Below are 26719 nucleotides of genomic sequence, written 5' to 3' on the forward strand. Positions count from 1 at the left end.
AGATCAGCAAATATACTTTATAACACTTATATGCTCCTCATTGCTCACCTGTTGAGCTCCACTTCCTCTGTGAACCATTCTGTAAACCATGTTTACTCAGCTAATTTTGAAAAAATAAATTTTAAAAGTCAATGTTAGATTAAAATAAAAATTAAATACCTGTACTCACAACTTTACTTGGTACTTTTGGATCACTATGCATATTTGTTTTTAATTCTAAATGTACTATACTCTGTAACAGAGCGTCGGTGCTGCTGAAGCAGTTTCTCGGCAAGAATTATACTGAGTGGTTTGCCATTGCCTTCCCAGCAGTAACAAGGGCAGGAATTTGGTTATGGTGCTGGATAGCTCGCCTATACTTCTCTGCCAGCAGACGAAATGCCCAGTTTAATGTCCATCCAAGGGACGGCACACACATTGATGATTCACCACAGCTATGAAATTTTTAGCCAGGCCGATTCAAACACAGGCTGGACAGCTTGGAGGCGAGTGTGCGTACCTCTTGGCCATTCTGCCTGCATATATAATGGAGTTGGATGAATTGGACAAGAGGGTACTGAGCAGGAGAAAGGTAGAATCACTCTTGTTTATGGAAATGTCACCTAATGTGTTGGGAAGGTCATGGTGAATCTGGATGGAAAGAGCCGACGGAGAAGAGAGCAGGAAAAGATTGCACCGCAGAGCATTGAATGCACTCGTGCAGACGGGTTACGGTTCAATAATGGTGGACATGAAAAAGGCACTTGAGCAAATGAAGGAATTGAAATAATTTGTAGAAAGCACTGCAAACAATAGATCCAAAAACACAGCATTCATGGCGAAATGTCAAAGGTAATTTTTCAGCTTAAAGCGTCATCATTCCATTTCTTTGTGATGTAGCCAAGTCTGTAGTCAATGCTATTTAATGGTATAAAACTGGAGCACAATGGGACATTAGCAACATCTCCTCGGGCCAAAAACAAATGTTCATATTATTCTGATATATTTTATATACACTTGTACAAATTCTCCATCATTTGTACAGGAAACTTTATTATTGAGAGATGATTATTGAATTTTAGTTTCATTCTCTAGAACCTCTAGGTAGTCTGTTTCTGCTTGTTGCAGCTTGCTCTTTAGCTCCAAATAATCCTCCTTTGCCCTGTCATTCATCAGGGCATGACCTGCTTGGCGGGTCACCTCAGAGTTTGTACAGCTCAGTATGTGTCCCCTAGGCATTTGGAGTTCTCTTTCACCTCCAAGGTCCAGAACTCGCTGATATGGGATTTCCATATTACATAAGAACGGCGTGGGACCCACATGAAAGGATGCTTCAGCTGGACTACAGTAGAGGGAATTACCTCCTCTATGCAATGATCCAGGTAAAGTCATTGCTTTAGGTTCCCTGGTGGTTGTGCCAAGGACAGCCCGTTCCTCAAAGTTGGACTCTATAGCTGTGCTTCTCGCAGTATCACAGTATACCTTACCATCACCACTAACAAGCTTTTGCCCATGAACCACATAAATTGGGTCCTTGCACAGACCTTCCAAAAGATGGTGGTCTGTAGTACCAACATGAATATTTCCCACGGCATGGCTTGGAAGTTGTCCAAACAGCCCATAATGCATGCATAGAGCTGGGACATCTTCTCGTTCCTCAGAAGAACTTTTTGGAGCTGGTTTCCGTCTCTTCTTGAGAACATATACAAACAAACCAGCAGTGGCAAACACCATAGACAGAATGAGTAATAACAACCCCAGAATAACAACAGAAACAGGCACGTTCGAATTTTCCAACTGCACTGGTGTGGCTCGAGTTTGAAAGAAACTCACATTTTGGTTTCCATCTCCATAAAGTACTTCAGTAGGTAGTTCAGTCATTGACTGTGCAATTTTCTTCCTCCGGTTTGGGCACAGAGTACTCACGGGAATAAAGCGCAGGTCACGACCTGCAAGGTGCAGGGGGGATTCACAAACCAGACCACCAACGAGCACACCGGTGCTGAGGGAACGTGCCCACTGTCGTAACTCCATCAGAGTGCAGCTGCACTGCCACGGGTTCTCCTGAAGGTCCACTTGTATGAGTCCATGCAGTTGGTCCAACACCCTGCGCACTGACAGCATTGCAAGGTGATTTCCACGGAGAGAAAGACGAACAAGATGTGGCAGGCCATAAAATGTGGCCACTGGAATAGCTCTAAGCAAGTTGTGTCCAAGAAAGAGAAGTTGCAGGTTGGGCATCTTTCTCAAGGTCCCAGGCTGCATGTCACGGATTACATTGCGTTCGAGGTACAGGTACTGCAAGTTGGTCAGTCCTGAAAACATGCTTGCTGTAAGGCGTGCCAAGTCATTTCCATTGAGGTATAGTCGCCGTAACTTAGTCAGGTTCCAGAATACTCCAGTCTCAATATAAGATATCCGATTATTTCCCAAATGCAGCAGGTCCAGGTTTTGGAAACCAAAAAAATCTGTGCTCATTAAATTGTGGATATGATTTCCTGAAAGGTACAATTTGTCTGGATTATTTGGTCGTGGTTGAAGGGCAGAAATGCGCTCTAAACCTTTGTCCTGGCAGTTTACACTCAAATCCAGATTAACCATATGTACAAGGCAGCGACATACATCAGGACATTCCACGGGAATGGGTGACAACGTCTGCGGACCTTTGGGCAACATCTCCCCTCTGGCAGTGACTTGGAACTGGGAAGGGCGAGTTTTCATCGTTGCCATTGGAAACACAACAGGCCAAGCCGTGGAACTTTCTGCTTCGTTGATTTCTAACCATGAGGGAAACTTTCCAACTGCATTCATTTCAGTTGCCATTGTTACACCAGCTTTTCTCGTTGGAAGTGTCGTGACCACAGGATGATGTGCCTGCAGTACGGGACTCACCAGGGAGTTTGTATTTGAGCGAACCTGCTCTGAAATTCTCAGGTAGAATTCAGTGGGAAGCTGATGAGGACAGAGTGTTGAGTGAGGGATTTCATTGAGGTGTTTCCCGTGGAGACGAAAAGGTGATTCACACATTATTTCACCAACAATAGATGAGTGGGGCATTTGCTCAAGCCACAAATACATAGGCAGTAGGCCACAGGAGCAATTCCATGGATTTTCGTCCAGCTGGATGGCGAGCACATGGCTCAAGTGTTCCAAAATCCCCTTGTGAGGAAGCTGTTTGAGCCGGTTCCCACGCAAGTCTAGGTGGGTTAAGCCAAGTCCACGGAAAGCATCCTCAGGCAGAAACCGCAATAAGTTATCATTGAGAATAAGTACCTTGAGGTGCAGTAGCTGGTTGAAAGTGCCATTCATGATCAATCTGATGGAATTATAATCTGCCTGCAAGTACTCGAGCATGTCCAGACCAAGCAGCGTGCCGTTACGCAAAACTTCAAGGCGGTTGTTGCTTAAGTAGAGTTTCTTCACGGCATTGAGGCCACGAAATGCTGCAGACTGAATGAATCTAAGGCCGCAATTGCTAAGGTCCAGCAGAATGGCAGCGGAGAAGTTGGAAAAGTCATCAGTGGCCAACCTCGGCACAGTATTCTTGGTGAGGAACAGGCGAAACGCAGGGCTGAGCACAGGCTGTGGTAGCTGCCTAATGGAAGTCAAGCCTCGAGCTTCACAGCCGATGTCGAGTGCTCCGTCCCGGCGCACGCAGGAGCAGAGGGCGCGGCAGGCCGCGGGACGTGACGCAGGTCCCGCCACCACGTGCAGACTTCCCGCCAGGATGAGCCAAGCAAGCATGACGAGGTGCAGCTCTGCAAGAGAGAAAGTGTGCGCACTCCACGTCATGAGCGCATCATCGAATGCGTAAAACACACACACATGGAGGGTTGATGTGTCGTCGCACGTCAAAGCTGCTTTGTTGTGTAAGTTGGGAACTCAAACGAATGTACAAAACCTGAGGTATATTTGTCCGTTACATTTTAGATTGATACAAACTTTAAAAATATATATCCATAGATAAAGCATTCAGAGCCAAAAGATTTTTGGATTTGAATCTATATCAAACCAATAGACAGCCTGTTGGTACTGATACTAATCGAGAAACTGAAGTTACACGAGTCATCAGCAACGTGGTGTCAAATATTGACCTCATGACTTTGAACAGTACAAGAGGTTAGTTATCAGAGCGACCATGTTGCATGGCATAGTGACCGGCATGATACTCGCCTGTCGCCGTCTGTTTTAATATGTGTGTGCTCTGTAGATCACTGCTGAGTGTGGCACACAGACATGAGGTACGTCGGCGGGTGCGCCACCGTGAAATTCACTCGAACAGCAAACACTGCCGCTGCCAATAGAGAAAATTTACAGCATTGAGGAAATCAAACGCACATCGGCTGCATCGGACGGATGCGCCATGCAACGCAATAGCGTTCTCTGAGAAATTGCTTTCACGGAGAACAATCGCATCGTGCTACACTCACAATCTTAACCCTTGGCTCGCAGAGAATACAATAAACTCGACGACTTTTGACTTTGTTATGAGAGAGACTTTTGAAAAGAAAAAGAACAACATTTTTTGTAGTCTGCAACAAATAGAAAAATCACTGAAGTAGAATCAGATGGAGTGTTCTCAGTGCCTTTTAAACGCATCACAAATTATCTGTGGATTAACGGTAGTGGTTCCTGCAACTCATGGGACTGCCACACTCTTGCTAATGGAAGAGAGATAGCGAGAGAGAGATATAGAGAGATAGATAGAGAGATAGAGAGATAGAGAGAGAGATATAGAGAGAGAGAGACAGAGAGAGAGAGGGTGAGGGAGACAGACAGACAGAAGGACAGACAGAGGGAGGGAGAGAGACAGACAGACAGACAGACACACAGGTAGAGAGAGGAAAGAGAGAGAGAGAGGGAGAGACAGAGAGGGTGAGGGAGACAGACAGAGGGAGGGAGAGAGACAGAGACAGACAGACAGGTAGAGAGAGGAAAGAGAGAGAGGGAGAGATAGATAGAGAGAGGGAGAGACAGAGAGGGTGAGGGAGACAGACAGACAGACAGAAGGACAGACAGAGGGAGAGACAGACAGACAGACACACAGAAAGAGAGAGGGAGAGAGAGATAGAGAGAGACAGACAGACAGGGAGAGAGGAAAGAGAGAGATAGGAGAGAGAGAGAGAGAGAGAGAGAGAGAGACAGCGAGAGAGAGAGAGAGAGAGGAGAGACAGAGGGAGAGAGGAGAGACAGAGAGAGAACGAGAGACAGAGAGGGAGAGAGAGAGAGAGAGAGATATGAATAATCCCCTCAGCTTTCCGAGTGCCTGATTGAATCAGCATCCGGATCATCATGTAGAAAATTCTACAATCGAGATTTCAAACCTAGAACATCTGTGAACAGTGTCTGTAGAGCTTACCATACCATAAAGAGAGAGACAGAGAGAGGGAGAGAGACCGAAAGAGAAGAATTCCTTCAGCTTGCTGAGCGCCTGATCCAATGAGCATCCGGATAATCACATGGGAATGTCAACGATCGAGATTTCAACCCTTCAATCTCAGAACATATCTGAACAGTGTCTGCAGGACATATCATCAGAGAGAGGGAGAGAGATCTGAAGAATTAATTAGCTTCCTGATTGAATTAGCATCCGGATCATCAGCTGGGAACCATCCATCATCTAGGTTTTGGCTGTTCAATCCCAGGACCTCTCACCAAAAGTTGGGGACACAACTTTAGTTGCGTCCGAAGGTTAAATAATCACGCAGAAAGACACATGAGGGAGAGAGATATTGAAAAGGGCAACCCCTAGGGGGCAGTGCTCAAAGGAAGGGGTTCATAACGCATTGGTAAGACGAATACCTAAATGTAGATTGGTGTTGCATGCGATTGTTGTAGTAATGGAGCTTTAGACATCGCGATGCCCATTGGAATGCTTGCAGTGCTTCATTGTGCTCTATTTGGTGCAAACATCAATGTCTGACCTCGGTCTTCGTTTCGCAGCTGTTTTCCCCAAATTGCATCACCATCCTGAGAGTTCCTCCGCCATGAAAGGATGTTAAATAATCAATTCCTCATTTAATTGGCGCCAATACAAATCTTGTGAATGCAGCCCTTGTTGTGGACAATGGGTCGTACGTACGATAAGCGGGTTTTATTAATCATAAAGTTCAACCCCACATCGGACAAATCCCATATTATTGGGCAGCCTTCAGCGTTGAACGCGAGCCGCTGAAATGCCATAGCTCACCTCACGGACACCGCAGGGGTTGGAGTCGGGTCGGGATAGCTCACCTTACGGACACCGCAGGGGTTGGAGTCGGGTCGGGATAGCTCACCTCACGGACACCGCAGGGGTTGGAGTCGGGTCGGGATAGCTCACCTTACGGACACCGCAGGGGTTGGAGTCGGGTCGGGATAGCTCACCTTACGGACACCGCAGGGGTTTGAGTCGGGTCGGGATAGCTCACCTTACGGACACCGCAGGGGTTGGAGTCGGGTCGGGATAGCTCACCTTACGGACACCGCAGGGGTTTGAGTCGGGTCGGGATAGCTCACCTTACGGACACCGCAGGGGTTGGAGTCGGGTCGGGATAGCTCACCTTACGGACACCGCAGGGGTTGGAGTCGGGTCGGGATAGCTCACCTTACGGACACCGCAGGGGTTTGAGTCGGGTCGGGATAGCTCACCTTACGGACACCGCAGGGGTTGGAGTCGGGTCGGGACGCTCAACGCCGGGAACGGATGATCTCGTCCCGCCGCTCGCTTTCTCGGTCCCTGCATGTTCAGCTTTGTCTTTAGCTTCGTTCAGAGGCAACCGCACGGACAAGGAAAACGCGCAATGTACTTTCCTCCTGTCTTCACCCACGAACCACTCCCCCTCCCCAACCCCCACTCTCCACGACACTCGTTCCCTCTCTCCACTCTTTCGCTCTCTTCTGGCTCCTCTTCGTTTTCTTTCATGCAGATTCTCCCTCACTCTGTATCTTTGTCCCCAGAGGAAGACACCATGTTCGTTAGTCCGATCGCGGTTGACAAAGCAAAGTGTTTCGCCTCTCTGCACGCCGCCGGATTACCGTCCATCATGCTATAACTTCCCTGCCGCGCTAGGCACGGCGTCTCTCGGACCCCCTCCGCTCATTCTGATGCGAATTTGTAAAATCGGGTATGTTTGGGGTCACGGACGACGCACGCCTCGCCTACAAGTCTCTCTCGGAGTCATCAATCCGAGCAGAGATGAGCGGATTCGGGGACCGTCTTGCAAGGGTCGCACCAGTCAGTGACCTTGGTGATGGTGGACTTGGGGTCCCGTGTGTGTTCCGATATCCTGGGCCGCACCGAGACCTCTTCTCCATTTAGTATTCATCGCAGATCGCCTGTTCGCCCCCTTCTCAAGGAGCCATTGCTGTACAGACCTAGATGGTGCGAGCGTCGGGAAAAAAACACAATTCACTTTCCACTTCTTCACATTATTGTATAAAGTACGGTTTATGAAGCGAAGCACAATATTAATGACGTAATACAAAAATCCGCGACTATAGTACCGTTATACAACCTGCTGTTTATTTGTGTTCAAACATTAAATTCCCGACTCCATCAGGTACGCTTGTCAAAAGAATAAATACAAATCTTTCCAGGTTCCACAACGTTCCCAATCGGACTCGGCTCCACTGGGAGGAGACTGGCACGGTACAAACACTCCACCCAGCGGCGGGGATTGTCTAACATCACCGAGTCCCGGCCTGCGGGATCGATCGCACCTGCTCATAGAGTAATGAAGTATGGACCGCGAAAGGGACGAAGTGCTCGACGGGAGACCGAAAAACGATGGGAGAAGGCATTCCCGCCTGCCGTGTTCGATGAGATGGATAACAAGAAATATATATATTGTTAGGGTTTTGAGAACCCTGCACTTGTAAATTGTTGTAAATATACCCCTTTGTAAATAATTATTTTTGTAAATACCTCCATTTCTTGTAAAGGTCAAAGGTCGTCCCATAGTTAGTCCACATTGCAACACGTAGCGAATCATAGGCCCTCTTCGTAGTTATTTCATTATTATGTGTTCCAGGTAAGGCTGTGTTTCCAATAGTTGACTCTACGTTGCATCAATCAAATAAGATAGGCCCCCTTCAACTTCCCCAATCGTCTCTTTAAAGTGCCAGTAAGGCGGCGTTCGCCGCCGTGGCATTGGGCTGTTTCGTTGGCATCACACCGCGAAAACGCCATTACGCACGAGGCCAAGAACAGAGAAGAAGGGGGGAGGAGCCGCCGGATCACGGGCGTGGCACCAACTCATCATCAAAGGTGGAGTCAGAGAGCCCTTACCAACCAACCAGCGCCGAGGTGAGCCAACCGGTAGGTGTGCCCTCGTAGCCCGCGGCTTGATTTCGGGAAGGGCAATAAAAGGAGGAGTGAGGGACTGCTTACGCAGACGAGTGAGGGAGCACGAACCGAGAAGTTGAGTTGGAGTAAGAGAGAGGAGGGAGAGAGGAGCGAACATCGAACATTTATTCTTGGCGCGAACATCCTGCGGCGTGTGAGAGTCGGCACGCTCGTGGGCGATACCAACCACGCTGCCTGCCGGGTTTTTTCGCCACTGAACCGGAGCGTAGACGTTCAAGCGGGACCTCGACGTCGTGCCGCGATATCCGGACCTCCCTGCCCGCTCTGTGGACCGTCTGCCCCTCTCATCCTTCGTCCAGCCATTCCTGCCTGCAATTCCCATTCGTGTACGTGAGTTTGTGCTGTCTGTATTGTCTTGGGGATAAGTTAAGCCTGTGTAGATAAGTTTGCTCTGTGTCTTCTTCTTCTTCTGAATATTACTTTCGTTCCTTCTCTTTCTTTGGTTTGTTGTAAATAATTAATAAATGTCAGTTATTTCTTACTTTTGGTTTCATTCTTCCCCGATCGCTTTAGTCTTTTCCTGATTGAATACCTGTGGCACGATTTTGGCCGAACCACTTTATAATCGGGTTAGTCTTTTGTTAAAGGCCTGAGTCGTGGCTCGCTTCGCTCGGCGTATCCATTACAGTCGCGGCTCGGGCGGGGCTCATTTCCTCGCTTACCGGAAGGCACTGGTACTTAGCTCATAGGAATAATTGGCCTACTACCCTATTCAGCGCTGACCGGAAGTGGCGAGATAGTTCCAGGACTCGGACGACCAGCTTAAAAGACGAGGGGATTAAACTCCCCTCGGTAAGGGGAGTGCCGAAACCGAGATCCGTAACAATATATATAAATATATATATATATAAATATATATACAAACACACACTGTACACACATATATATAATATTATATATATATATATATATATATATATATATATATATATATATATATATATATATATATATATACATATAAATACAAATACACACTGTACACACAGATATATATTGTTACGGATCCGGAGGTCGGCGCTCCCCTTACCAAGGGGGGGTTAATCCCCCTGTCTTTTACACTGGCCGATCCTCTCAAGCTATGCTCTCATGAGCATTGCCTCACTTCATCACCCTCACTACAAACACACTGCATCATCTGATCTAACTACTCCCTTCTGAAACTCGTGCTCCCCGTCGTCCCTTTTACTAAGCACTCCCTCGTCGTTATCATCCAACCTAATCTCTCTACGTCCCCTCTACAGGTATAATGTCACTACTTAAATCTCATGTCTCCTAAAGTCATTTCTAAACCCTAACATTATCCAAGCCCTCCCTGGCTAGGTTTTCACCACCATAACCCCATAAACTAAAGCTCATGTGCCCCAATCGTGTGAGGGATGGTAGAGATACCACCCCCCGACATTGGGTATCAATTTCCAATTATCACTATTACCAATTTCAAATCACTATTTCCAAATACTATTACCAATTCCAATTTCGAATCACCGGGTATCAATTCCAACTCCTCCACATCGGGTATCAATCCAAACCAAAACACTATCATCATCTATTAGTCCGCTAACTTGAGCCTCTTGGTGCGTCCATGCATTCTTTACAGCTCGGCTTCGCAAAGCCGAGCAATGCATACGGGTGGTTTGGGTCTACTGTAGGTTGAGTCCGTCCAGCATTCGGTTCAGGGGAGGAGGCTTGATTGGGCCAAGGCACCAGGCACCATCCCGGCGCAAGCCTTGCGCTCCCATGAGCGATGGCCCGGCCTTGCCCGGCCGAAACGTCGCCACTGCAAGGGGGCGCCGTTCCGACCCCTCCTCCGTCCCCTCGAACCGGGCCGATCGCTTTGCCTGGCAAAGCGCGGATTCGACCGTGCAGGGCGGGGCCCGGCCCGAATCGTGCATGATGCTCCGAGCAGGAGCGAAACGGCACCGATGCCGGCCGGCTCCCGCAGCACACAAAGCCCGTCGCAGACCGAGAGCTCGCGTCGGCTACCTGTCAGCCTAAACGCTGTCCCGGTCAACGTCAATGCCTTACCCGCATGCTCACACCACGCGTTCCGTTTCCTACTCGCACATCCAGGTGTCTCCATACACTCCGCACATTTCGTCACCGCACTCTCTCTCCGTGCACACCACCCAGGCACACTCATTCCGCTCTCAGACTTCGTTACACACCTGACCACCGCACACCTCCTCACACACCTTGGTGCACACTCGTCGTTCACACACTTTTCGCGTGCACTCTCCCCCGTTACGTACTCCGTAACCACCACGGGCGTGCACTCTTCCGTTACATCCCCTGTAACACTCCCCATCACGCGCTCCACCACCAACTCAGGTGTGCCTCCTCGCACACGCTCAACCATTCCAAGTGTGCATTCTTTCTCACTCGCCACAACCAACTCACTCTCCGTGTCACAATCACTCCCACTATCACACTCCGACGTGCGTTCGCTCTCGCACTCGGTATCACACTCTCGCTCCGGCGCCATATTCCTCCTCACACGTGCGCCATTCCTACTCACACAGCGGACCACGGACCTCCCACAAACGCCCGCGGTACGCTGGGATCCCAAGTGCGCGAAAATTCTTTCCGCGCCAAACACTTTCCCGCCAAATCTCTTCGCCCCATATACAGCCAGACTCACCTTTGGGATCCTCCTCTCCACACGCACCTGCAAATCTTTATAAGGATTAGCAAGCATGGTATCAGGATGCGAATACAGACTTTGAGCAATTTCCATTCCTTCCTCCCGCTGTTGCTCTTCTACGTCCGCTGTCTCTCCAATTTCCATTTCGACTATTGGTTCGGTTATAATTTCTTTTTCCTTTCCCTCGACGACCGCTGGCTCTAATAAAATTTTCGTTTCCACCTCGGCGGTCGCTGGCTTCCCCATACCCCGGGTCGCGATCTCTATATCCGTCCACATGTCTGCGCCTTGCTCCAACTCGCTTCTCCCGCGCTTCTCTAGCCGCATTACCTCGTCACGTACCCGTGTGCTCCTCCCGCCCAACTCGCGGTCCCTCTCCCTCTCAAATTATTTTGCCTCATACGTGGCTTTGTCCCTCGCTAATCCCACATTAATTTCTCGGGCTTGGCCAACCACGTCCTTCAATTTGCCCCCTAATCTGCTTCCGAATCCCTCCAATTTGCTTCCTAACGCCCCAATTTGGCTTTCTAATCGCTCCCCCATTCTATCTTCCAAATTACTCAACCCGTCTCTCAATCCCCCAATTTGGTTTTCTAATCCCCCAAATTTATTACTCTGAGCATCCATTTTATTTTCCATCTGCCTACTATTCTTTGCCATGTCTTCGCCCGTCTTGACCATAAAGGCCCTCATTTGTATCATAAATAGGTCCCAGTCCGTTGGCACCGTGGGCTCGGCTGCCGCGGCCATGTGTGAGGCGCCGCCATTTTGCGCGCCTGCAACCCTCTCTACCGCACCTTCTTCAACCTCCTCCTCCATTACTCCCAATTGTTCCCTGGGGTCCTGGGTTAACTCTGACCCCTCTACCTCCTCATTCTCCCCCACCGGCATCTGATCGCCTTGACTATCCATGGCACGACTCAATTTGGATGTTAAAAAATTTTTTGGCCGCTCCTAATTTTTTGACCAAATTTTTCTTTTCAATATAAAAAATTTGGTTCGGGCCCAAATCCCACTCCCGGACACCAATTGTTACGGATCCGGAGGTCGGCGCTCCCCTTACCAAGGGGGGGTTAATCCCCTTGTCTTTTACACTGGCCAATCCTCTGTTCCTGGAAATTACACGCTCCTTTGCGGGGTGAGATTGGCCAGGGTGATTGGTCAATGGGTTCCCAAATACCTTTGCCAATCCCTCCGCAAAGCAGGGATATAATTCCCTGCTCGGACCCGGACAAGATGGAGTTTGCCGAGCGGTTAGCAGTCCGAAATCCGAGCCGTTAACAAAAAGACATCCCGATTCTGAGCGTTGGCTAAATCGTGCCACGTATATTCAATTGAAGGAATCAGACTAAGGCGATCGAATGGAGAAGAAACCAAAGTGAAAGGAAGAACACAGAATTTATTATACAATACTAGAAGAGGAAACGAAAGGTAATGTACAATTGAAGAGGAAGAAGCAGTAACACAGGGCAGCCTTATACAGTCTTATATAACACTCCCAAGACAATACGAACAGACTTACACGAAAGGGTAGTGGTGGGAAGGAAGAGAAGGTTCATGCAGATGGTAGGGAAGGAAGGTCCGGCAGATTGCACAGGCGTCGAGGTCCCGCTCCAGGTGCATGCTCCGCTTCGGTCCACGTTTTGGTTCACGGCGAAACCCGGCAAGCAGCGCGATTATTATCGTCGTCGTAGCGGACCGACCCTCTCTCTCTCTCTTTGCTCTTGCTCATCTGCTCTTACCATCAACTGGGCTCATGTGGCTCTCTCGTTCTCGCGGGCACATCTGGTTCTCTGGTTTCTCGCGGGCACATCTCTCGAAGTAGTCCCCGGCGGTGCTTATATCGGGCTTTTACGTATCAAGCCGCCGCTTTTAGGACACACCCGCCGGTGAGCTCGCCTCGGCCCTGATTGATCGCGAGGGCTCCCGGACTCCGCCCCTTGATGGTGCGTTGATGGGCCACGCCTTCGTTCCTGGCGCTCCTCCCCCTTCTTCTCCAACTCGGCCTCATGGCTTATGGCGGCTTGCGGGATAGAAAACCACTTGCACCGCTTTTGAAAGGAACTTTGGGGCCTACTCTTATTTAATTAATACAACGCAGATTCAACTATTGGAAACAGATCCTTAACTGAAACATAGACTAATGAAATAACTAGAGAGGTTTCTACGGTATCCTACGTGTTGTAAATGGCCTAACTAGGGTGCAACCTTTAAAAAAGGGGGATATTTACAAGGCTTATTATTATTTACAAGTGAAGGTTCTAAAAACAGAACAATATATATATATTGTTATTATATATATTGTTATTATATATATATATATATATATATATATATATATATATATATATATATATATATATATATATATATATATATATAATATAATATATATATATTATATATATCCTCAACTTCCGTTGAACTTCGGGACGACTAAGAAGAAGACCTTTGTTGGTCGAAAGCTTGTCGGAAATTAAAGATCGACTTCTTGAAGCTACGTCCGCGTCTGATTTAATCTCCCGATTTATTTATTTATTTAATGCAAATGAGACGCCCTGCTCGTACTGTGGAGTTTCTACTATTTCTCACAGTTATGTATATGTATGTATGTATATATATATATATATTATTACAGTTTTGAGATGTGTACAGTAAGGTCAATAAATGTTAAAGGTTTTCCCCCCATAGTTAGTCACACGAGCAACATGTAGGCCCATTTGTAGTATAGTTATGTCTTAGTATATGTGAGAATATGCCATTTCCTCTGTTAGTTCTGCGCTGTGTAAAGACAGGAGAATAGGCCCTACTTCTGCAAACCATTCTACCTCTGTAGGCGCAATCCATTTTGCTACCCATTGGTTGTTCATTAGTCGAGTTAACACGAGGTAGGCCTAGGAAGGTGGGGGCAGCATTGAGGGTGGAGCGGAGTCAGGAGCTGACGGTAAGCATGAGCCGCCAATCAGAGCTCAGGGGTGGTGGCGTCAGAGGGCGTGGTGAGAAGAGTCTGGTGAGTTCCAGAAGGTTCGCGGGGCGGGCCTATATAACCCGCTGCGCAAAGCCCTCGAGAGGACTTGCAGAGGAAAGAGAGGACTTGCGTCACAGGACTGCAGCAGAGAGGTAAAGGACTTGCGTCACAGGACTTGCAGAAAGGGGACTTGATGAGAGAACTCGCATTGTACCGCTTGATGAACATGACCATCGCATGAGAACGCGCGCGCTAACCAACACCCAGTGAATTGAGGAAGAAGAGTTGGTCGTTGAATATACGCAGGCGCAGCCAGGCGCATTTATAATGAACTTGCGCATTTCAGCCAAGCGAGTGAACGAGGCTGAGTAACCGCCCTTTGCCGTAAAAGCCGTCCCGCCCTTTGCCGTAAATGTCCTCTCTACCGTTCGCCCCGATATTATCTCCGTGGTTCGAGAGACACGCTACGAGTCCCTGCCTTCGCCTACCTCCATCTTCGCGGATGTGCCGGGGACCGTGGAGAACTGGACGAGGACCATCCTTGGACACGCTGGGGAACACCTTCCCATCTGCAATACCACGTGTGAGTGTGAGACGGGCCCGGTATCCCTGGGAAAATTAAGACTGTCTAAGCTTCCTCTGTGTCTCTTCGTCCTTGAGCTGTATATACGTGTAATAATAATTAAACCAATCTGTTCTTTCTTCTTGATTCGATCGTCGTTGTGGTTTCATCATTGACTAAGCGTGGTACGAATAAGATCGCTTAAATCGGGTCCATTAATTATAACTGCGCGGGTCACGTGAACGCAAACCGCTCAGCGTGTTCCAACCACACATGGTTCGTGCGAGGCTTGTTTCCTTGCTTCCAGGGCAGCGCGAGTACTTATGTACGAGCAAGAATTTGGTCCTGAAATCCTATTTGGAAATTTGACGTTGCAAGCCCCCGTTCCGCCAGGCCCAGTAAAGACAAGGGGATTAATCCACCCTTGATAAGGGGAAGAAGGCCGGCGAGGGAACCGTAACAATATATACACACACTGTACACAATATATGTATATATATATGTATATATATATATATATATATATATATATATATATATATATATATATATATATATATATATATACGTAAAATGCTGCCCACCGGCTCTATGTTTAGTTTGAAACAATTCCGGATTGGGTTAATTGTGGGCGTGATTCTGTTAGAGTAGCTACTCAACGCAGTAGGTAGGACATATTTAGTGTTTTAAAACTGTCGCATACACGGGTTAGAGTAAATGTTAGGGGGAACCACATCTATATGTCACATGTAAACGTAAAAGTTAGTCCCAGATCTTTCTCAAAACCGGTCGCTCCAATTTTTGTACGTTCGACTCGGGGACGAGTCTGACGAGGGAGAGGGGTAGTGTTGGGGTTTTGAGTTTTGTACAGTCATTATAATAAAGGTTAAAATTTCCCCCTCATAGTTAGTCACACAAGCAACATGTAGCCTTGCGATAGTGTAGTTATCTCTTAGTATTTGTGAGCTTCGTCCTTTTCCTGTTAGTTTTGCATTGAGCAGAGTAAGGAGAATAGGTCCTACTTCTACTGACTATCCAGCCTCCCTAGCCTCATGCCCCTTTGCGCTGACTTTGGTTCATTTTGGGCGAATTAATACGAGGCAGGCCTAGGAGGGTCGGGGCAGAGCCGAATGAGGGGCGGCAGAGGAGCTGATGGTAAGCACGAGCCGCCAACCAGGGCTCAGAGGGTGTGGCGGCAGCACTGCGTCACAGGGCGTGGTTGGAAGGTTTGAGAGGGTTCAAGAAGGTTCGGGGCGTATCTACAGGGTGATTGAAATGTAACTCCCTATTTTAAAATATTTAGAAATTATTTATTTATTGTAATATTTTTCTCAAATTTTTAGTGTTTGTTCCTTAATGTATGAGAATTTAATCTGTGTTGGTTTTTTTTCAGATTATTTTTTGTTTGAAATTCGGAAGCCCTACAAACATGGCTGGACGTCTTACCCTGCAGGAGCGTGCCCAGCTAGCGGCACGTTACGAAGTTTGGAAATCCGTTGTTCAAGTGCAAAGATGGTGGAGGACCATTAAAGGAGCACATGCTCAAGTTGAGGCAAAGATGATCAAGAATTGTCATGCAAAACTCATGGCAACAGGATCTGTATCTGATACTCGAAGAAGCGGTCGCCCTTCCAAGTCCAGTGACCCGGAGACAGTGCAAGCAGTTCAAGAAATGTTTACACATAGCCCAAGAAAGTCAATTTGACAAGCAGCAAGGGAAAGTGGGCTCTCCTTTCACACAGTACGAACTGTGCGCAAAAAGGAGCTTAAATGGCACGCTTGGAAGCCGCACTACTGTCAAGCACTCTCTGCTGAAGACTGCGACATTCGCATGGAGTTTGGGGAGGTGATGCTGGCTTGGTATGAAGATTGGTCTGATCTCTTTAAAAATATCCTCTGGTCTGATGAAGCAGTATTTCACATCGGTGGGTTTGTGAACCGTCACAACTGCTATTACTGGGCAGGAGAAGATCCTCGTGTTATTTCTGAAAAAACGCAATATCGGCCCAAGGTAACGGTGTGGTGTGGAATGACTTCGGAAAGGATTGTATGTCCCTTCATTCTTCGCGATACCATGAATGCCAAAAGGTACCTCACCATGCTGCAAGACGAAATCTGGCCAATTATCAGTGCTTCGGATAATGTTGAAGATTTGATTTTCATGCAAGATGGCGCTCCTCCACATTTTGCTATTGTTGTTCGTGAATGGCTGAATGCCCACTTCCCTGGGAGATGGATGGGTCGTCGTGGTCCATATGAGTGGCCAGCCAGGAGCCCTGACTTAACACCATGTGACTTTTTTCTTTGGGGTTGGGTAAAAGAGCAAGTCTACTGTACCAAACCAACGACTTTGGAAGAACTTGAAGGGCGAATACGAGAAGTTATGTCTTCCATCCCACAAGTGTTCCTGGTGAAATCAGTTGATGCGGTTCCTGGGCGGCTTGAGAAGCTGGTGGTAAATTCTGGTGCCCATATCGAATTGTAAATAAAACTTCATGCTATACGCTTTCTTCTTATATCCATTTCTTGTAAAAATTATAGTTAAGAAATAAATTATAAGTATTTTAAAATAGGGAGTTACTTTTCAATCACCCTGTATATAAGCGTTGCGCAAAGCCCCCGAGAGGACTCGCAACTGATGAGAAGGACACTCGTTGAACAAAGGTCTCGCGTGAGAAGAACTGATGAACTGAGGACTTGCGAGTGGAGAGCGTCAAAGGACTCGAGAGTTGAAGGAGCGCGGTGAGCCGAAGAGGACTTTGAGAGATACGCGATCGGCGGAAAACGCGCATGAACCAGAATACACGCTCATATATAAAGCGACGCTCGGTTGAGCTTTAAGCTGAGCGCGTACAGTGCATTCAGTTACGCGAGTGATAACGGCTGTGTAACCGCCAGCCACGCTGAGACGCGTATTTTCCTCCTACCTCATCGGCTGCCTTTTGTTCGGGAGACGCACTACGAGGTTCCTTCCACCACCTGCTTGCCATCTTCGCGGGACGTGCTGGGACCGTGGAGAGCCGGACGGGGCCGTTCCTGGACGACCACGTCGATGCATTTGGCCGGAACATCGACCTGCCTGCAATTCCCTGTGTGAGTGTGACGGGCCCGAGTCTGGGGAGTAAGATAATACTGACTAAGTGCTGCTCTGTGTCTCTGCGTCCACCGATCACTGTATATATACACAAAGAATTAAGTTAAGCACCCCTACACAACGAATTAAGGTAAGCACCCCCTAATATATATTCTTTGTGTATATGTATACATTGGCATATATTCTAAGGTATGTGAGATCAAATAATGATTGGTATGACATTAGCAATTATCCATTGATGAAATGCAGATGAGTGCACGCATCTGTGACGTAGGGTTGAGTCAGTGATCCGATCACGTGGGTCCTACACACGTTATTGACGCAAAGATCGCTAGAGGTCTTCTCAGAACAATGACTGTACGTTAGAAAACATAAACGTCATCCACACTGTCCGTGATGGACCTATAGCTCCATACTTAAATTGAGGTGAAAATATGCCTAAAATTCCCAAAAAATTTCACCTTAAATTATTCAGAATAAAATATTGAAAACGGCATGATTGTTATGTTTTTATGTGACCATAATATCACTTCTCCAGAAAATATAGCAATATCATGGGTATATTACACTGTTTTGACGACAACAAACTTGTAACGTGCGAGGTTGTAAAAAAACGGGGGGGGGGGTGCTTAACTTAATTCTTTGTGTATACGTGTGGGATTCATAATTAAACCTGTGTTCTTCCTTTTCCATTTGATTGTTCCTGTGATTTCCTCATTGGCTAAGCGTGGTATGAATAGAACCGCTCGAATCGGGTTCCACTACCTAAAACTGCACGGACCACGTGGTACTCAATCCGCTCGGTGTACCCAGATCACACGTGGCTCGTGCGAGGCTTGCTTCCTCGCTTCCGTGGCGGCGCGGGGATTTAGGTATGAGCGAGACATGGTCCCGAAACCCTACCTTGCGTTTTGCCCGGAAGAGGCGTTTCAAGTCTCTCGGTTCCGCCAAGCCCAGAAAGAACAAGGGGATTAACCCCCCCTTGGTAAGGGGAAGTAGGGTGGCGGAGAACCGTAACAATATATATATATATATCTTCTTTCTCTGCCGTAACAATTCTTTGTGAGGAGGTGGTTGGGAGTGCCACGCTGTTTGACGAACATTGCCTTTTATTGTCAGGGTGGAAAACTCCAGTTTCCCTTGACATCATTAACCGAGGAGTTTAAGGTGGTGAGGGTGCGGGAGTTCATGATGTTGCGGGATTCAAGTGATGCAGTGGTAAAGAATGCTCTCCCAGAGAAGAAGGGAAGTCGGAAGTGGAATGCAAGAACAGAGGTGGACGAGATGGAGGAGCAGTTGCAACAGGAGGAGGTCATGGGGATGGTACAGCATGGGAAGCATGGCTTGGGGTGGATGGAGCATGAGCGATGGGGAAAGGCATGTGTGAAAGAGAGGAGGAAGATGGTTGAGAGGGAGTTGAGAAGAAAGGAAGAGGAGGGGAGATATGTGAAAGCAGTCGGTCAGGCACAGCAAGGTGCTTGGACTAAGTGGGAAGGTGTGCGGGTGAGGATATTGAAGTGGCAAGAGATTTGGAGGATGGAGCCAATATTGTTGAATTTCCTGTTGCGGGCAATGTATGATGTGCTTCCGTCACCAGTAAACTTGAGATTGTGGGGGTTGTTGCAGGAGGAGAGATGTTATTTGTGTGGAGGTGTGGGAACGGTGCAGCATGCACTGAGTGCATGCTCAGTAGCATTGGCAGCAGGAAGATACAGGTGGCGACATGATCAGGTGCTAGCGGTGGTGGTGCAGATGGTGCAACAAGAGGTGCTGAGATCGAGAGAGAGAAGAGTGGAGAAGGAGACTGATGGGGGAGATGTGTGGTTTGTCAAAGAGGGCCAAGTGGAAAGAGGTGGAAAGAGGAGGAGGAGGTGGAAAGCAAGAGGGCTGTCAGATGCTTGTGATTGGCAGGTGGTGGCAGACCTAAAGCCACAATTGGTATTCCCAGAGGAGATCTGTGTGACAAGGTTGTGGCCTGACATTGTCATTTGGTCAAGTGCAACAAGACAGGTCATCTTAGGGGAGTTGTCGGTACCTTGGGAAGAGAACATGGAGGAGGTGCACGAGAGGAAGAGAGGAAGGTACAGTGAGCTGGAGACAGAGTGCCGGAAGAAGGGTTGGCGCGTTTCGTGTCAGCCATTTGAGGTGGGGTGCAGAGGGTATATTGGCAATTCCTTTTCTGCATTTCTTGCTAGGCTGGGAGTGTGTGGGACAGAAAGAAGGAGGATGTGTGACAAGGTGGCCCAGGTTGCCTTGAAAGGCTCATTTTGGATATGGAGGAAGTTTATGGAGGCACGTCGAACGGTGTTATGTAGGTTGGTTGTGTGTGTTTTTTTGTTTGTTTGTTTTTGTTACCATTATTACTTCTTATTTTGTGTATATGAGTGAGTGGGTGAGGGTGTGTGTTTTTGCATGAATTAATTTTTGCATGAGTGTGTTTTTGTGTGTTGAGTGGTGTATGATGTAAGTGTAGGTGGTTGTTTGGTTGGTGTTCTGTATGTATGTGTGTGTATGGGTGTGTATGTGTGTGTATGAATGATCTGGTGTGTTTTGTTGGTGCGTGGTGAAGGGTATAAAGGTGGGTGTTTGAGTGTTCCACCATGTTTGTTTGGTGCTGTGGATTCTGGATGTGGAGGTGGTGTTGTTGTTGTCGTTGTTGTTGTTGTTGTTGTTGTTGTTCGCACTGGCTGGGGGTGGGGGTATGTACTCATCCAGATGCAGTTGCTGCATGTGGATGTGTACGTGCCCCTGCTGGACAACCTTAGCTGACTGTATCGAGGTTGAAGGCCGAAACAGGATGATGCTGAGGACCTCGACTGAGGACCCGGTCAGTGCGGCACACTTGTGACCAAGTGTGTTTTGAACTTATATATATATATACACAGGGTGAGTCAGAAGTAGCGCCCCATTTCTGTTTATATATACATATATATATATATATATATATATATATATATATATATATATATATATATATATAATATATATATATATATATATATATATACTGTATATATATATAATATATATATATATATATATATATATTGTTGCGGATTTGGGAAACCCTGCACTTGGTGTAATTATTGTAAATATCACCCTCTGTAAATAGTAATTGTTTGTAAATACCTCCATCAATTGGTAAAGGTCAAAGGTCGTCCCTTTAGCTAGTCCATCGCATACACGTAGCAAATCATAGGCTTCCCTCAATAGTTATTTTGTCAGTTTAAGGCTCTGTTTTCCATTAGTTGACTCTGCATTGCACCAAATGAAATAAGGTAGAATCCCCTTTCAATTGCCCCAGAACCTCCATTGCCAACCGCAATTACCAACTGCATTACCTTTTTATTGCCAACTGCATTTGCCTCCATTACGGCGTGGTCAGCTCGGAGAAGAAGGGCGTGGCCCACCCCTCGTCATCATGGGCGGAGCCAGGAAGAGCCCGTGCCCACCAATCGGCACTGCGGAGAGTGACCCGGTAGGCATGCCCTCTTAACCCATGGCTTGATCATGGGAAAAGCAATAAAAGGGTGGCGGAGGGCCTGCTTAGGGAGATGAGTGAGGGAGGACGCACTGCGAAGTTCTGTTGAGGGAGGTGCGCTGGACAAGAGGCAGTTCTGTGGAGGGAGACGCATGCGGCAGAGACGCGCAGATGATCCGGAGAGTGCTCGCAATACCAACCAGCACTGACGGCAACCGCCGGAACCAACCTACAAAGGAACAAGTGCGGGCACGCGAACCTCGACGTGCCACAACCCTCAGACCTCCCTGTCGGCCGTTCTGTGAACCAGATTGCGGTGGCGTCGGCGGCCGCTCACTTTTCGCCCGCCATCCTACACGGACCCTTCTCATCCTTCCAGTCATTCCTGCCTTCAAGTTCCCATTCGTGTGAGTCTGCTCGTCGTCTGTCTTTTGTGTTGTCCGGGGTTTAAGTAAGCCTGTGTAGATAAGCTAGGAATTGCTCTGTGTCCTTCTGATCCTTCCATTTCCCTGTAAATTACATTTCTTTTCTTCTCTTTGGGTTTTTGTGTAAATAATAATAATAAATCCTGTTATTTCTTACCTTTGGCTTTTTCATTCTCGTCCAATCGTCCTTGTCTTTTACCCATTGATATACGTGGCACGATTTGGCCAACGCTCAGGATCGGGTTAGTCTTTGCTAACGGCTCGAACTTCCGGTTGCTAAAACCGCTCGGCAACTAGTCCATCTAAAACCGTGGTTCGAGCGGGAGTCCCTTCCCTGCTTCGCGGTTAGGAGTGGCACTCAGGTCCTTGGGACTTTTCATTGACCAATTACCCTGGCTGCTCCCGACCGGAAGGAGCATTGGGATTTCCAGATCTCACGTCGGTCAGTTACAGACAAGGGGCTAACCCCTCCTTGATAAGGGGAAGGCCGACGTCTGAGATCCGTAACAATATATATATATATATATATATATATATATATATATATATATATATATATATATATATATATATATATATATATATATATATATATATATATATATATATATATATATATATATATATATATATATATATATATATATATATATATATATATATATATATATATATATATATATATAATATATATATATATATATAAAAAATATATATATATATAAAAAATATATATATATATAAACACCTTTTAGAGGCCATTTTTCCCCGCAAAGCGGGGGTTGGCCTTTTTCGGGGACCGTGGTTGTTGTTGTTTTTTTGGTCCCCTTTTTGAAGCAATGTTTTGCGGCCGGATGCCCTTCCTGCCGCCAACCCTGTTTGTCGCCTTTTTCGACACACAGGGAATTACCAGTGAACTGGTACTCAATTAGCCGACCTCGGAAGGATGACAGGCTGAGTCAACCCCCCTGGCGTTAATTCAGCGATCGACCGGGATTCGAACCCAGGATCCTTGGTATCCTAAGCTGGCACCCTAGCCGCTAGCCCAACACCAGGGGTTCTTCCAGGGGATTATATATATATATATAGATATATATTTCTGTCAGTTGATTGTTTGTTTGCCATTTGTATTATAGTGTACAAGAAGGTAGAAATAAATGAATGAGATGTTTATCTAACCATTCATTCGTGGGAAAATTATTACGGAAGTGTAAGTGGATCCCGGAAAGTGGATCGGTCGCCGCGGTCCGCTCGAGTGGCCGGCACGCTCCCCAGACCTTACACCTCCAGATTTCTTCCTTTGGGGGCTCATGAAAGACCTTGTTTATCGTGAAAAGCCTCGTACCATTCAGGAATTGAAGGCTCAAATCACTGCAACGTTTGAGGAAATTGATATCGAACTCTGCAAGCGTGTGTGCCACTCTGTGCCTGCTCGGCTGCAATTGTGCATTGATCACGAGGAAGGGCACTTTGAAAATTGCAAGTAAAACAGCTTGGTACACTTCCGTAATAATTTTCCCCCAAATAAATGGTTAGATAAACATGTCATTCATTTATTTCTACCTTCTTGTACACTGTAATACAAATGGCAAACAAACAATCAACTGACAGAAATATATATATATATATATATATATATATATATATATATATATATATATATATATATATATATATATATATATCAATACTGTTAGCTGCTCTCTAAACGAACATCATCCCTATCTTGTTTAGGACCTTTTTTAGACTGTAGTTTGTCATACCTACATTGCCTTTTTAATTTAGCATAATTTTTTTTTCCACTTGTTTCTGTAATTTTTTACAATGTGGAATAACAATGGTATATGGTACTCAGAGGACACCCAACCTTGGAGCAAAAGTGCCAAGATATCTTCGCCAGCAATGTCAAACATTGCACATGTGTCCCTATATTGTCTTACGTAACCCTGACTGTATCTTGCAGCTCTGTCTTATTGCTCGTTTCTCAAAGAGTAATGTCTTCATCCAGCCTCAGGCCACATAAGTACCTGCACTTAGAAATGCCAAAATAACTGGTGTGGTTTACCTCTTACCAATAGGGGAGGGGAGGGAGGGGTGGAGCCTCTCGAAGGAATTTATTTATACACGGCCAGATGTGGAAGACACTCGTGGTTTTTACCGTTTTGTTTACATGGTGTCAATAAAACTTATTATACACTCGAACTGCAAGTGTTCTCGATAAACTACTATGAGAGTACAAAGAGATACTCCAACTTTTGTTTTGTATCAGTGGGTGGGACCGGCATTTTTTATCCACGTCATCCCTACGTTAGTACGTGGAGTCGACAGTGCCAGCACACTCTCTGATAATAGTTTTGTAAAATTAACTTCAATGAAGAACTTTATCAAGACAAGATATAAGTATTTATCTGAAGTATCCAAATCCTGGTTCTGAGAAATCAGAAGACCTCGGTAATACTTGAGTAGATTCTCGCCAGACAAAAACACAGTCACTATAAATCATCAGAAAGACGTTAGTCAAGCACACTGTACAAGTGACACGCTTTCTTATCTGCGCATGCCCAAAGCAAGGTTCAGGGTTGATCGAGTAGACGTGGAGAAGGGTGTGGCCTTGCCAAACTACGATGGCCTCGGTTGAGCACGAGAGAACACACTCTCAGAGAGTATCTGTAAATATTTAACTGGAGAAATATACTGGAGAAACAAATTATAGCAAAGGATTCTGCACCAAGTAAAACTTGTCATTGCCATTGAGAGAGGCCCAGCTGAGAAATACACCGTCTGAATAATTATTATATTTCAGTAGATGATGTCCTACTACTGATTTACAAATGTTATAGTACAAACTTTATAGACGTGCTCACCAGTGGTGTACTGAGGGAGTCTGGTATAATTTTAAAAAAAAAATAATTTTCCATCTTCCCCCCCCCCCCCCCCCCTCTCTTCCCCTACTTCCACGTTCCTCTCCCAAATCCCCAATCCCAGTAGCCATAGGTAATAGGGCATAGACATAAGGAAACTAGGATCTTTATATTTAAACATTAATTCATTGACCATGGACCACTCCAGGTGATGCAGTATGCCAAAACAAAGATGAAAGGATCTCTAAATGTCAGTTCAAAACTTATTAAACTAGGCGGCCCGTTTGTCCATTGGACCTAATTTTAATTGAGGACTTTTGGGTCTTTTGTGACTTTTGGGTGTTCGGGGACTTTTGAGTCATCAGGGTCATCTGGATCTTTTTGGTCCTCGGGGACTTTTGGATCATCCTGGTTGTTTGGGTACTCTTGGTTCATCGGGACATTTTGGTCATCTGGGTCTTTTGGGGGCTTTTGGATCATCAATGACTTTTGGCTCTTCGTGGACTTTTGGGTGATCTGGATCTTTTGGATCATCAAAGGACTTTTGGATCATCTGGGTGTTTTTGGGTCAAGTATTTTGGGTCCTCAGGGACTTTTGGGTCATGTGGGTCTCTTGAGTCCTTGGGGACTTTTTGGTCCTCATGGACTTTTGGGTGATCTGGGTATTTTGGGTCATCAAGGACATTTGGATCATCTGGGTGTTTTGGGTCCTCGGGGAGTTTTGGTGCATCTGGGTCTTTTTGGGTGATTTGGGTCTTAAAGGTCAACTGGGTTAAAGGGTCTTCCAAGGTCTAAGGGATCTCAGCAGTCTAAAGGGTTAAAAGGTACATTTGAAAAATACTTAATTGACGTCAAAAAGTATGACGCACATGCACACACACACCTCCATTTATAGATGTTCTTTTCGACGGCATCAGTGATACTCCGCCGTAGCGAATCTGCCGCCGAGAAACCGTGACTGGAGATGGTTATTGATCACGTGGTTTGCTTTTGGCTTGACCCGTGACTGGAGGGATCGTGATCACGTGTCCCGTGTGTGGTGACTAGCACTGGTACCTCGCTTTATTTTATTTTCATGAATGCAACAATGAAATACAAACAAATACAATACAATGTTTGAATAACGAACAAATGAAAAACAAGGCATTTCCTGAGACATTATATTTCTGCTCTACATTATTTGATCCCACATAACATCACGCATAACGCCAACGCAGAGGCAAATGTGTCTCGCGGCTCCGCCCCCATCAAGCTGATTGACAGTCATAGCCACGCCTACCGCAGTCCCAATGTTTTACATAGGAATGTCGTTTTCTGTACATTTCGAAGAATCCTTTCAAGCTATGACAATTATACCAAAGGATGTTGCAGGAAGTAAAACTCTGTCGAATAGTAGCAGAATCATTGCCATTGATAGAGGCAGCTCGGAGGTATGCCATTTGAAGAAGATTATTATTATTATGAACAAGTTTAATTCCCGGGTTTGAGCGATCTCGTTATTTTGCTTTTGCCTTGGTCTGGAGAACTGAAAAGCGATCCCTACCTCGACAATCAGCTGAACAGACCAGGTAGGCTCTCATATGTAGCCTAAGCGAGTTTTTAAGAAGATAATCCAACTTTAGTTTTGCATGTAGCAGATGGGACCGACGTCCCCCCCCCCCCCCCCCCCATCCCTACATAGATGTACAACCCTCCCAACTACTTTCTCAACCATTCTCTTAAATAAGTTCTGTCGCTCAAGCTTTTGGGTCTCACTATCTGCCATGATCTTTCCTGGGAAAACCACATTTCCAAGCTGGCCTCCAAAGCCAGTCTCCGACTGGGCATCCTCCGTCGTGTGAAGTCCTTCCTTTGGCACCTCTGACATCGTCACCACATACAAGGCTTTCATCCGCAGCTTGATGGAATAACGCTCTCCCCTCTGGGCAGGTGCTCCTGCCTCACACCTAGCTCGGCTTCACGCTGTAGAAACTAAAGCTTTCAGGATCATTGCTATCTCCCGCGATGAAGCTGATTCTGAGGGCTTTCACTCTCTCACCTCAGGCAGATTGGTGGTATTTCTGTCTTCTACCGACTCCTCTCCGGCTTTGCTCCCCCAGCTCTGTATGTGCTGTGTCCCCCAAATATTCCTTCAGGTCGCACAAGAACTGCCAGCAACCCTCTTTGGTGAAACTGCCAAAATCAAGACTCTCTGCTCACCTTCACTCTTTCATTCCTCTTTTCTCCCACCTCTGTAACAAACTCACACACTCTCTTAAATCCCTCTCCTCCCTCCAGGTATTTAAAACATCTGTTCACCAACATCTCTTATCTTCTTCCATCCAAAACCTTGATCTTTTCTACCCCCGTTAAAACACC

The 26719-nt window shown here is 46.5% G+C and overlaps 1 protein-coding gene across 2 annotated transcripts; it reads right to left on the reverse strand.

Moving 5' to 3' along the window:
- Positions 1-752: 752 nt before the first annotated feature.
- LOC137432054 (SLIT and NTRK-like protein 1) lies at positions 753-6726 on the reverse strand. Of its 2 annotated transcripts, none has more exons than XM_068123790.2 (2): positions 6610-6726; positions 753-3737 (listed from the first exon to the last, which is right to left on the reverse strand). In XM_068123790.2, exon 2 carries the CDS (start codon positions 3721-3723, stop codon positions 1048-1050), a length of 2676 nt encoding a protein of 891 aa, XP_067979891.2. In that variant the 5' UTR covers positions 3724-3737; positions 6610-6726; the 3' UTR covers positions 753-1047. The 2 variants fall into 2 exon arrangements, with proteins under 2 accessions (XP_067979891.2, XP_078638912.1); XM_078782786.1 differs by lacking the exon at positions 6610-6726 and adding an exon at positions 6214-6249.
- Positions 6727-26719: the final 19993 nt, after the last annotated feature.

Source organism: Myxine glutinosa, chromosome 8 (genome assembly GCF_964187855.1).
Source record: "Myxine glutinosa chromosome 8, kmMyxGlut1.1, whole genome shotgun sequence".
NCBI classification, from domain to species: Eukaryota; Metazoa; Chordata; class Myxini; order Myxiniformes; family Myxinidae; genus Myxine; species Myxine glutinosa.